Below are 11,531 nucleotides of genomic sequence, written 5' to 3' on the forward strand. Positions count from 1 at the left end.
GGACAGGGAGGCCTGGCGTGCTGTGATTCATGGGTTGCAAAGAGTCGGACACCACTGAGCGACTGATCTGATCTGATCAGGACACTCTAAGTGCAAAATATGACACCTTGACATATTAAATAGCTCAAGCATAAGTAGTCCTAAGAATTAGCATATAAAGGAAGAACTATCTGATCTTCCAATGAAGCAGATCATAAAACCTAAGAAGGACATTCTTACCTTTCCCTGAAGTAGGTCAGAAAACCCTCACATGAGAGGTGCCCTCCCTATATCCAAAAGAAAGAAGTATCATTATTTCTGAAGATAAAGGTGAAACTGCAGAAATGCATCTCAAGGAGCTTTGAGGTACTCTGATTCTTTATGTCACAGCACAGAAAAAATTTAGCATGAGGCAAAGTGATATACAAGAAGATTTATTAGAATAGGATGCTTGTGAGGCTGCCGGGGTCCAGCCCCGGTAGATCCAGGGAATTCGAAGCGGGGACGGCGTCGGCGAGGATCAGGAAACAACTGCTTAATTAAACTTTAATTAAGGATATAAAGAGTAATGGAATAAGGATAGCTCAGTGAGGAAATTCAGTGGAGAAAAGAGGCTGAACAATTCAGCCAGAAGATAAGAGAAAGAACGACATGGTGAGACCAAGTTTCGGTGAACAAGGCCTGAACTTTATTTTCCAAAGTAGTTTTTATACCTTAAGTTATGCATAGAGGATAATGGGGGAAGGGGTAGAGTCCTGCAGTAAGCCAGGCTTTCTTCCTGCAAACTTATCATATGCAAAAGTTTAGGTGATTTGCATCATCTTCTGGCCCAGAGGCCTGTTAACATTTTAAGACCCTTTCTTCAGAAAACTTATTTTTCTCTAAAGGTGATAAGTCAAGCGCCACCCTCCAAAAGCACTAGATAAAGTTACATTCCTACAGAGCAAAGGTGTGGTGGGCTATAACAAAAAAAAGAATTAACTCAAGGGTCCCAGGTTACAAACATTAAAGCTACTACTTACACCAATTATATTAATCAATACACTGCCAGGGACACAGCAGGTAAGGGATATGGAGACTTAGCAGCAAACATTGGCCCAACAAGTGAAAAACCCTTCACCAATACAATTTCTAATCAATCTTTTAACTGCTCAAAGGAATCTGTATTTAGACAGTTTAGAACATCTCACGCCTCTCACAGTTGGGAGGCTCTGAGCAATCACATGTGGCCGGAAAAACCTATTCAGGCAGGCTAGAGGACTTCCAAAGGAGTTTGTAGGTTGAAACACTGTCACACCCAGGAATTATTAACTGGAGCTGTAAGCTAACTCTTGTTTCAGAGAGGTAGTGGGGGACAGGCCCCCGTAAAGTCTGAGGTGTAAGTGAAAGCACAAAGCAGAAAGTAGACAGACTCTGGTTTTGGGGGTAGATGCTCGAGAATTTCCAGGGGGACCCCTGAGGCTCGATCCCGCCTTTGCGTATGCCGAGCCTCTTCCTCATGACCTTTGTCATGGGCGGAGTTCCTCACACTGGCTCCCAGCAGTGATAGAATTCCAGTTGAGCTATTCCAGATCCTGAAAGATGATGCTGTGGAAAGTGCTGCACTCAATATGCAATATGCACTCAATATACAATATGCCGGCTCCCGGCATGAGGCTTATCAGACCACCTGACCTGCCTCTTGAGAAATCTGTATGCAGGTCAGGAAGCAACAGTTAGAACTGGACATGGAAATATAAACTGGTTCCAAATAGGAAAAGGAGTACATCAAGGCTGTATATTGTCACCCTGTTTATTTAACTTATTTGCAGAGTACATCATGAGAAACACTGGACTGGAAGAAACACAAGCTGGAATCAAGATTGCTGGGAGAAATATCAATAACCTCAGATATGCAGATGACACCACCCTTATGGCAGAAAGTGAAGAGGAACTCAAAAGCCTCTTGATGAAAGTGAAAGTGGAGAGTGGAAAAGTTGGCTTAAAGCTCAACATTCACAAAATGAAGATCATGGCATCAGGTCCCATCACTTCATGGGAAATAGATGGGGAAACAGTGGAAACAGTGTCAGAAATTTATTTTGGGGGGCTCCAAAATCACTACAGATGGTGACTGCAGCCATGAAATTAAAAGACGCTTACTCCTTGGAAGGAAAGTTATGACCAACCTAGATAGCATATTCAAAAGCAGAGACATCACTTTGCCAACAAAGGTTCATCTAGTCAAGGCTATGGTTTTTCCAGTGGTCATGTATGGATGTGAGAGTTGGACTGTGAAGAAGGCTGAGCGCCAAAGAATTGACGCTTTTGAACTGTGGTGTTGGAGAAGACTCTTGAGAGTCCCTTGGACTGCAAGGAGATCCAACCAGTCCATTCTGAAGGAGATCAGCCCTGGGACTTCTTTGGAAGGAATGATGCTAAAGCTGAAACTCCAGTACTTTGGCCACCTCATGCGAAGAGTTGACTCATTGGAAAAGACTCTGATGCTGGGAGGGATTGGGGGCAAGAGGAGAAGGGGATGACAGAGGATGAGATGGCTGGATGGCATCACTGACTCGATGGACGTGAGTCTGAGTGAACTCCGGGAGTTGGTGATGGACAGGGAGGCCTGGCGTGCTGCGATTCATGGGGTCGAAAAGAGTTGGACACGACTGAGCGACTGATCTGATCTGATATCACCCATTAAGATGTGCATGCTTGTTATTTGGTAAGAAAACATTATGCTTCTGCAGAGATGCTAACCATCAAACTTTCAGGCACAGAGACGCTTTCAACTAAAATGCCCCCATTTCTAAAACAGTTTCCCCAACTCCCATAGCGTACTGCAATTTGCCTGAATGCACTGTGAATGCTGATATAAATTAATCCTTGTTCAGAATATTCACATTTTGAAAAATTACTTAGTACTAAATTCGCTCAATAGTGAAGGCGCTCTTTGGACCTTCAAATTTTAAATGTGAATGTCTCCATCTTTCCTTTCACAACCAAAGCTTCTCCTCCCATCCTCCAAAGTTGACGAAATCAAATGCCTTTGACCTGAACGTTTTAGTAATTCAGATCACTTGAGAGAAAACAAAAATAACCAGGACGGGAGAAATGTACAAATTTTTAGTTTGGGGATTGCAAACATGGAGAAATGCCGCCTCCTGATGGTAAGAGGTGGAAACAGCAGGAAAAAGGCCGACAAAGACCTTCAGGAAAAGCAACTATTTTCATTTCAAACCATCAAACTGCTCAAGTCAGAGGCCCTCAGATGGCCGAGGTCGGCCTCTTCCGGCTGCTCTGACCACTCAGTGCGCCCTGTGCAACGTGATTGACAGAGTAAGAGTCCTGTCCGTTACCTAAATTCGTCACTCAGGAAACAGTGAACCCGACCCTCCCGGAAGCTCCGCGTCCGCGCTCTCCCGGCATCCTTTGTCTTCCGGCTGTGCTCAGATCCCTCCGGCGAGTCCCGCTTTGCGCGCCCATTTCGATCCCGAGTGTCAAACTCGGTTTTGCGGACTTGAGACTTCTGCACAGATTTTCTGGGCCTAGGTTCTTGGCTATGGGGGCAGGAATGGCTCAGCTGGAGGGTTACTATTTCTCGGCTGCCCTGAGCTGTACCTTTTTAGTGTCCTGCCTCCTTTTCTCTGCTTTCAGCCGGGCCCTGCGAGAGCCCTACATGGACGAGATCTTCCACCTGCCGCAGGCGCAGCGCTACTGTGAGGGCCATTTCTCTCTCTCGCAGGTGGGGTCCCCAACCTGTCTGCACGCTCACACTGGCTAGAAAGGGAAGATCTGGCCCCAGCGCTAATTTCCCCCGTCTTTATCCTTAGCTCCCTTCACTCCAAACAGGAAAGGAACTGGGTAATTTTTTGTTCCTCTGAGATCTGTAAAATATTTGCTAAATGAGTGCATAAATGGCAGATTTGTCTCCTAGCAAGAAATCCTCGGGGAGATTAACTAATGGGGAATTAAGTTATTGCCCCCCCCCCCTTTTTTTTTTTTTTGACAACTAATGAAAGCTATCCTAGTTTTTCTTTGCCAATTCCAGAATTAGAAGCGTTGGATTGTTCCTAGGAAATAAAAAAAATTCACATTCGGTCACCTGTTAAGCATCTCACTGTGTATTTTGAGAGTGGGATAGGAGGGGGCGGGGGTAGCTTCAGCCACTAAGAAGTGACAAGTTATGTTAGTTCCACCCTTGATGTTTTTAACAATCTTCTGTAAACTGGATAAACTGTCAACCAGTGATGTGTTTGAATACGCATTTGGAAATGGCAACCCAGGCTAGGATTTTTGCCTGGGAAGAAATCCCATGGGCAGAGTAGCCTGCCAGGCTACTGTCTGTGGGGTCACAAATAGTCAGACAGGACTTAGTGCCTAAACAACAGCAGCAGCATATGCAGATATGGATATAAAAATCCTTTGGGAGAAGGCATTGTAGAGTATGGTTAAATATAGTTTATAGTTATAGAAAAACCTGGTTTTAAAACTTGGTACTAATGTTTACTATTCATGTGGCTTGGAAATTTTCTGAGTTTCTGATTACTCATCTGAAAATGATGGTAAAACAGTATCTATTACAGGGCTTGTTACAGGATTAAATAGAGTACTGGCTCAGTATATTGTATCTGTCATTATGGATCCTGTGCTTTAATCTCTTTATTTTTCTCTCCATACCCATCAGAGTTCCAGCAGGTATTTCCAGGCTTTTTAAAACTGTAGCGTTTACAATTTAATCACCAAAAGACAGGCCCTCCAAAGAGTATGTCTTGGAAACTGAGTTTAAGTTGTTGACTACTGGTTGCTGATACTTTAACAGTCAGAAAGCAAATACCAAAGACAATAAGGAAGACTTCTTTAGAGGAAGTGTCTGATTTGCCCTGATGTTAAAAGGACTCATTTAACTGTCATAGGATAACTTCCCAGAGATGCCTGATTGTTAGTAAAGATGACATTTCTGTATCAGTCTTATCAGTATAATGTTTCTTGCTTTTGCTTCGTTGTTGACCTTTTGTTTTTAAGTGGGACCCCATGATTACTACATTACCTGGCTTATACCTGCTGTCAGTTGGAGTGGTCAAACCTGCCAGTTGGATCTTTGGATGGTCAGAACATGTTGTCTGCTCCATTGGAATGCTCCGATTTGTTAACCTTCTCTTCAGTGTTGGCAACTTCTATTTACTATACTTGCTTCTCCGCAAAGTGCAACCCAGACACAAGGTTTGTTTCCAGAATAAGTTTATGTACAGGCAGGTCCACAAGTATGGTGAATTTATTTTATGAAACTTGGTGGAAAATATTTTTAACAATATTTGTATATATTTTGTAAAGTTAAAGCACGTCTTCTGCCCCCATTTTAGATGTTTGTGTTTAAATATTTGAAAAACTAATTTATTATAAAATATATAAATTTTCATAAATTAAGTCAGTTCAGTAAATATCTATTGAGCTTATTCTGTGTGTTAAGCACAGAGACTACAGAGGTAAGTGAAGCAGTCTTTTTCTTATAAAACTTATGTCTTCATTAGGGGGAACAGATGTTACCTGGGCAGTTTTTTATGATTTAAGAATGCAGACCCTGGACGTGAATTACGTGGTTTTGAATTTTATCCACTTATTAATTGTGTTACTTTGGGCAGGTTGCCCCTTAGTGACTCCATGTTTTCATTTGTTAAATGGGGAAAATATAGACTCAACCTCACAGGACTATCCTGAAGCATAAAAGAGCTTAATAAATGAAAAGTTACTAAAATGTTTCCAGATGTAATAGTAAGGAATCAGTAAATATTAACTATAATAGTTTTAACTTAAATGATTTCAGTAGTGTAAATTGTGGGATAACAATAGCTATAAAACACTACAAGAATACAGAGAAGGAGCAGAAGAGAACTTGTTGCAGCCTGACTGGGAAGGAAAGCTGTTGGTTGCATTGAGTAAGACTTCACACATCAGGAAGATCATACCTGATCTGAATCTTGATGACAGATAGGGCTGTAGAATAGGAATGAATTCTGACAGAAATAGCATAAGCAATTGTAGAAAGACATGGAGCAACAAGATACTGGAAATTGCTATTTGTAACTATAAGATTACAAAGTACAGGGATGTGAGGCTATAGAAGTAGGTAGGAGAGAAGTCATGAATATCCTTTTTATGTCATGGAAAGTATTCTAAACTTTACCTAGTAGGTGAAGGACAGCCCTTAATTTTAATGAATGGAATGGCATGATCTGGCTTGGTGATTTAGATTAACTGGAAGATAGAATTTAAGGAAATAAGAGTACTTTCAAATTCTGAAATAGATTATCAGGCCAAAAGAAGATGTTTAACTTTAGATGAGCCCCACTATTTTCAGGAAAATCCCTGTAATTTCATCACAGAATAGTAAGATCATTATGTGTGGTGGTATAAATGTTATATACATATTTAAATTCTCTCTGGTGCAGAGTTTTGAGACTGCACTAGAAATTGGTGATGGTGGCCAAGTGAATGCTTATGGAAGGCTCACTGAAATGGAACCACTTGCACTGTGTCCCCTTCATCTCCATCTTCTCCATAGAATTGAGTTCATAGTCTTCACACAGTAACTCCTTAACTATTTGTTGAGTGATTCAGTCTAATAGGCAGTAGAAGCTTTGACACACATATGTATTGTTTTATTGGCTTCCAAATTGCTAGGTGTAACTAAAAAGTATCAGAAAGTTCCCTCATAAATATATACTGTATTTTTCCAAAGCCAGGAATAAAATTAATATTGAATAATTTTATTTATGTAGAACTCAGGCAGTTTTGGTTTGTTTTTTTTTTTTTTTTCTTAGTAAATCTCTCCCTTAGCTCTGCAGAGATAGCCTATTGGTTTTATTGTGAACTGTGTTTTCTCTTTTCATAGGCTTCCTCATGTATCCAGAGGATCTTGTCAACATTAACATTAGCAATATTTCCCACACTGTATTTTTTTAACTTCCTTTATTATACAGAAGCAGGATCCATGTTTTTTACTCTTTTTGCCTACTTGATGTGTCTTTATGGAAATCATAAAACTTCAGCCTTGCTTGGATTTTGTGGCTTCATGTTTCGTCAAACAAATATCATCTGGGCTATCTTCTGTGCAGGAAATGTCATTGCACAAAAGTTAACTGAAGCTTGGAAAACTGAGCTACAGAAGAAGAAAGAAGAGAGGCCTACCCCTATTAAAGGACCATTTTCAGAATTCAGGAAGATTCTTCAGTTTCTTTTGGCTTATTCCATGTCCTTTAAGAACTTGAGTATGCTTTTACTTTTGACTTGGCCGTACATTCTTCTCATGTTTCTATTCTGTGCTTTTGTGGCAGTTAATGGTGGAATTGTTATTGGTGACCGGAGTAGTCATGAAGCCTGTCTACACTTTCCTCAGCTGTTCTACTTTTTCTCTTTTACTCTCTTTTTTTCCTTTCCTCACCTGCTGTCTCTTAACAAAATCAGGGCTTTTCTTTGCTTAGTTTGGAAACGGAGAATTCAGTTTTTTGTGATAACTTTAGTATCCATATTTTTAGTTTGGAAATTTACTTATGCTCATAAATACCTGCTAGCAGATAATAGACACTATACATTCTATGTGTGGAAAAGAGTTTTTCAAAGATATGAAATTGTGAAATATTTGTTAGTTCCAGTCTATATATTTGCTGGTTGGAGTATTGCTGACTCATTAAAATCAAAGTCAATTTTCTGGAATTTAATGTTTTTCATATGTTTATTTACTGTTACAGTACCTCAGAAGCTGCTAGAATTTCGTTACTTCATTTTACCCTATGTTATTTATAGGCTTAATATACCTCTGCCACCCACATCCAGACTTGTTTGTGAGCTGGGTTGCTATGCAGTTGTGAACTTCCTAACCTTTTATATCTTTCTGAACAAGACTTTTCAATGGCCTAATAGTCAAGACATTCAGAGGTTCATGTGGTAATATCAGGGATATCTTGAACTCTAAAAATAGACTTATTATTTAGACTATTTCTATAATGAAAACTAAGTAGAAATTTTGGAATTTCTTTTAGACACTATGGTGATCTCAGATCACATCAGATTTTTTGTTTTAACTATCTGAAATATGTATTTTAAAATGCATATTTAAAATATGTATTTTAAATACACACACATATACCTATATATGTATGTGTATATATATATATGTTTATATATATGTATATATATAAACCTGAGAAAGTTAAATGGTAAAGAACTGAAGAAAATTTAAGACTTGCTCTATAAGCTTGAATAATAATGGGAAAAATAAAATTATGTATAGCTATCATATTTCTTTAACACTGTTTGCCACTCAAAAAGCTTAGAAGCTTTTTATATACAGGTTTAAGAAAACTGAGCATGCTTTATAGTACTAAAACTTATTTATTAATTCTCTTCAGAAAAATTAGCAAAGTCTTTAAAAATATTTGCAATTAGGTAACATTGTTGATTGAAAAGTTGCTTAACATTTTAGTAAATATAATTTTAATCATAAGTAAAATAGATTCACATAGATAAGTAAATATTGTAAAATAGAGGCTCTTCTGTATTTATCTAGGAATCAAGTTGTGGATTTTTGTTAAAAATCTAGAAATGATGATGTCCTTTCACTGTTCCTAATATGAAGCATATGATGGCCAAAGATAAATTGTGTTGATGATAATACCTTTCAAATTGGGTTTTATTTCTGAAATACGTTACTGTATTAGTTTCCTATGGTGGTCATAACAGATTACCACTAATTTGGTGGCTTAAAAATCTTTCACAGATCTGGAGGCTAGATGCCTAAAATTAACATGTCACCAGTGTTAGCTGCTTTTGGAGGCTCCAAAAGAGAATCCATTCCATGCCTTCTCTTGCTTTCTCCAGTCCATGGTGTTCCTTGGTTTATAGATGGATTACTCCAGTATCTGCCTCTGTCTTCACATGGCCTTCCTCTCTGTCTTCCTTCTCTTATAATGACAATTCTTTCTCTTTGGATTTAAAGCCCACCCTAATTCAGGATAATTGCATGTCTAGATCTTTAACTTAATTATATCTGCAAAGACTCTTTCCATATAAGGTCATATTTACAGGTTTTAAGTTCTAACTTTTTGTGGAGCATTTTTTAACCCATCAAAGTTACTAAAGGAGATTTTTCAATAAACTTCATAAGACTTGTAGGAAATAATTTCTTTGCTAAGATATTTTAAATAACATCTTTTCTGAGAGGTTAAAAACAAATGACTTGCAAAGTCACATAAAAACTAAACATAGCTGGTGTTTGATCCCAGTATCCCCCAAAAGTTAGAATTTAAAGGAAGTTTATAAATTATTTGATGTAGTCTTATTTTGTAGATTAGGTAACAAATGTTTGGGTATGATTTAGGGGGATTAATTTTGGATTCTGTGTGTACTGTTTGGAGTACATTCATTTGAGTTGTCATTCCCTTACAGAGAAGTATTATTTGGATATGTTAACTTTGATATGTAAACTTAGAACTGTGAATAGAATTCATTTTTTAATCCAGTTTGACATTTGTAAATTTTTCAACTGTGAACTGTTTTCAGTGTTGGATTATGGTTCTCTGAGTTTCAAATAAGGAGTGAATTTGGAAAATACTCTTTATTTGCAAATATAAAATTGTGCACAAGTACAAATTACAAGTGTAGCCCTGAGTAATAAATACAAAGTCTTATGTTGTACACACTCTTTGGGGCCAATTTGTATTGTATTCAGTGCTTACAAAGTAGATTGACTCTTTAGTTATAACAGACTGTGAGACAAATATTTTTACTGACACTTCTTTTTTTTCAAATTAGACAAGAAAGCACATTGAACAAATTATTATTTTATAATGGAGATATGAAGTCAAAATTCCCCCCAAAATATGTAATTTAGGGAAACAAATTTCTTATCTGATACCATCTGTGCAATGCTTTTTTTTTTAAACTTTACTTTTAGGCATATTTCTGAGACAAAAAACTTTTTTCCTCTAATATAGTCTGGCAATAATGGAGAAATTATTCCACCCCATCAGTTAAGGAAATCATTGTGCTAATTCATTTTAAGGGGAGACTCCCCACTGTTTCAAGAGATCATTTGAAATGCTGTGAATTAAAAGGTACTCTAAAGCATTGCTTTTAGGAACATTCTGAAGTTTTATGTATTTTGAATATTTTTCAAGAGTTACCAAAGAAATATATATGTTTGACATTTTTTAAAATACAAACTTAACTGGATTATTGATTAGAAAATTCTTAGGGAGGTGATATGTATATAATTATGGATGAATTGCATTATTATTTGGCAGAAACCAAGAAAACATTGTAAAGCAATTTTCTTCCAATTAAAGAATAAACTTTTTAAAAAGTATTGGTAAGCTACCGAGCCTTTGGGACCTTGTAGTTATTGTTATTAAAGTCTGTAAGTGGGATTATTTTAAAGAATATCATAAAAAGATTTGGTTCATAAGTTTTTTATGCCCGGTAATACATCTTTTGAACTTTTTCTACCTTATATGAAATTCTATAGACACAGTGTATTATTTTTATATATCATTAGTTAAGTGCCAATGTCCTGTGTTTCCTCACATATTATTTAAATTTTCTTTTAGTGGATACCTAGAAATCTTTTATAATGCATCTCTGTATTTAAATTATTTGGAAACATTGATATATTTATTCCTGAGTTTAAGCATACCATGTCATTTCAGCAAGAGAAATTATATTAGCTTTCTGGTCTCTTCTTATTAAAGTTATTTCAGGAATGTGCTTAGCCTGTCATCAGTTCAGTTCAGTCGCTCAGTCATGTCCAACTGTTTGCTACCCCGTGAATTGAAGCATGTCAGGCCTCCCTGTCCATCACCAATTCCTGGCGTTCACCAAAACTCATGTGCATCGAATTGGTGATGACATGGGACCATCTCATCCTCTGTCATCCCCTTCTCCTCCTGCCCCCAATCCCTCCCAGCATCAGCGTCTTTTCCAATGAGTCCACTCTTTGCATGAGGTGGGCAAGGTATTGGAGTTTCAGCTTCAGCATCAGTCCTTCCAATGAACACCCAGGACTGATCTCCTTTAAAAGACTGATTGGATCTCCTTGCGGTCCAAGGGGCTGTCAAGAGACTTCTCCAACACCACAGTTCAAAAGCATCAATTCTTTGGTGCTCAGCTTTCTTCACAGTCCAACTCACATCCATACACGACCACTGGGAAAACTACAGCCTTGACTAGATGGACCTTTGTTGGCAAAGTAATGTCTCTGCTTTTTAACATGCTATCTAGGTTGGTCATAACTTTCCTTCCAAGGAGTAAATGTCTTAATTTCATGGCTGCAATCACCATCTGCAGTGATTTTGGAGCCCAAAAAAAATAAAGTCTGACACTGTTTCCCCATCTATTTCCCATGAAGTGATGGGACCGGATACCATGATCTTTGTTTTCTGAATATTGAGCTTTAAACCAACTTTTTCACTCTCCACTTTCACTTTCATCAAGAGGCTTTTGAGTTCTTCTTCACTTTCTGCCATAAGGGTGGTGTCATTTGCATATCTGAGGTTATTGGTATTTCTCCTGGCAAT

At 37.9% G+C, this 11,531-nt stretch overlaps 1 protein-coding gene across 1 annotated transcript; it reads left to right on the top strand.

Moving 5' to 3' along the window:
• The first annotated feature begins 3,367 nt into the window (after positions 1-3,367).
• On the top strand, positions 3,368-9,661 carry LOC113892623 (dol-P-Glc:Glc(2)Man(9)GlcNAc(2)-PP-Dol alpha-1,2-glucosyltransferase). Its single transcript, XM_027541703.1, has 3 exons — positions 3,368-3,706; positions 4,987-5,184; positions 6,854-9,661. Exons 1-3 carry the CDS (start codon positions 3,524-3,526, stop codon positions 7,907-7,909), a joined length of 1,437 nt encoding a protein of 478 aa, XP_027397504.1. The 5' UTR covers positions 3,368-3,523; the 3' UTR covers positions 7,910-9,661.
• Positions 9,662-11,531: the final 1,870 nt, after the last annotated feature.

Source organism: Bos indicus x Bos taurus, chromosome 5, assembly GCF_003369695.1.
Source record: "Bos indicus x Bos taurus breed Angus x Brahman F1 hybrid chromosome 5, Bos_hybrid_MaternalHap_v2.0, whole genome shotgun sequence".
Taxonomy (NCBI): domain Eukaryota; kingdom Metazoa; phylum Chordata; class Mammalia; order Artiodactyla; family Bovidae; genus Bos; species Bos indicus x Bos taurus.

Excerpts from the sequence above, each read along its gene's own strand:
- LOC113892623 (XM_027541703.1), top strand. The coding sequence starts at position 3,524 with ATGGGGGCAGGAATGGCTCAGCTGGAGGGTTACTATTTCTCGGCTGCC. Across the intron at positions 3,707-4,986 it reads GCCATTTCTCTCTCTCGCAG|TGGGACCCCATGATTACTAC; the intron begins GTGGGGTCCCCA and ends TTTGTTTTTAAG. Across the intron at positions 5,185-6,853 it reads AAGTGCAACCCAGACACAAG|GCTTCCTCATGTATCCAGAG; the intron begins GTTTGTTTCCAG and ends CTCTTTTCATAG.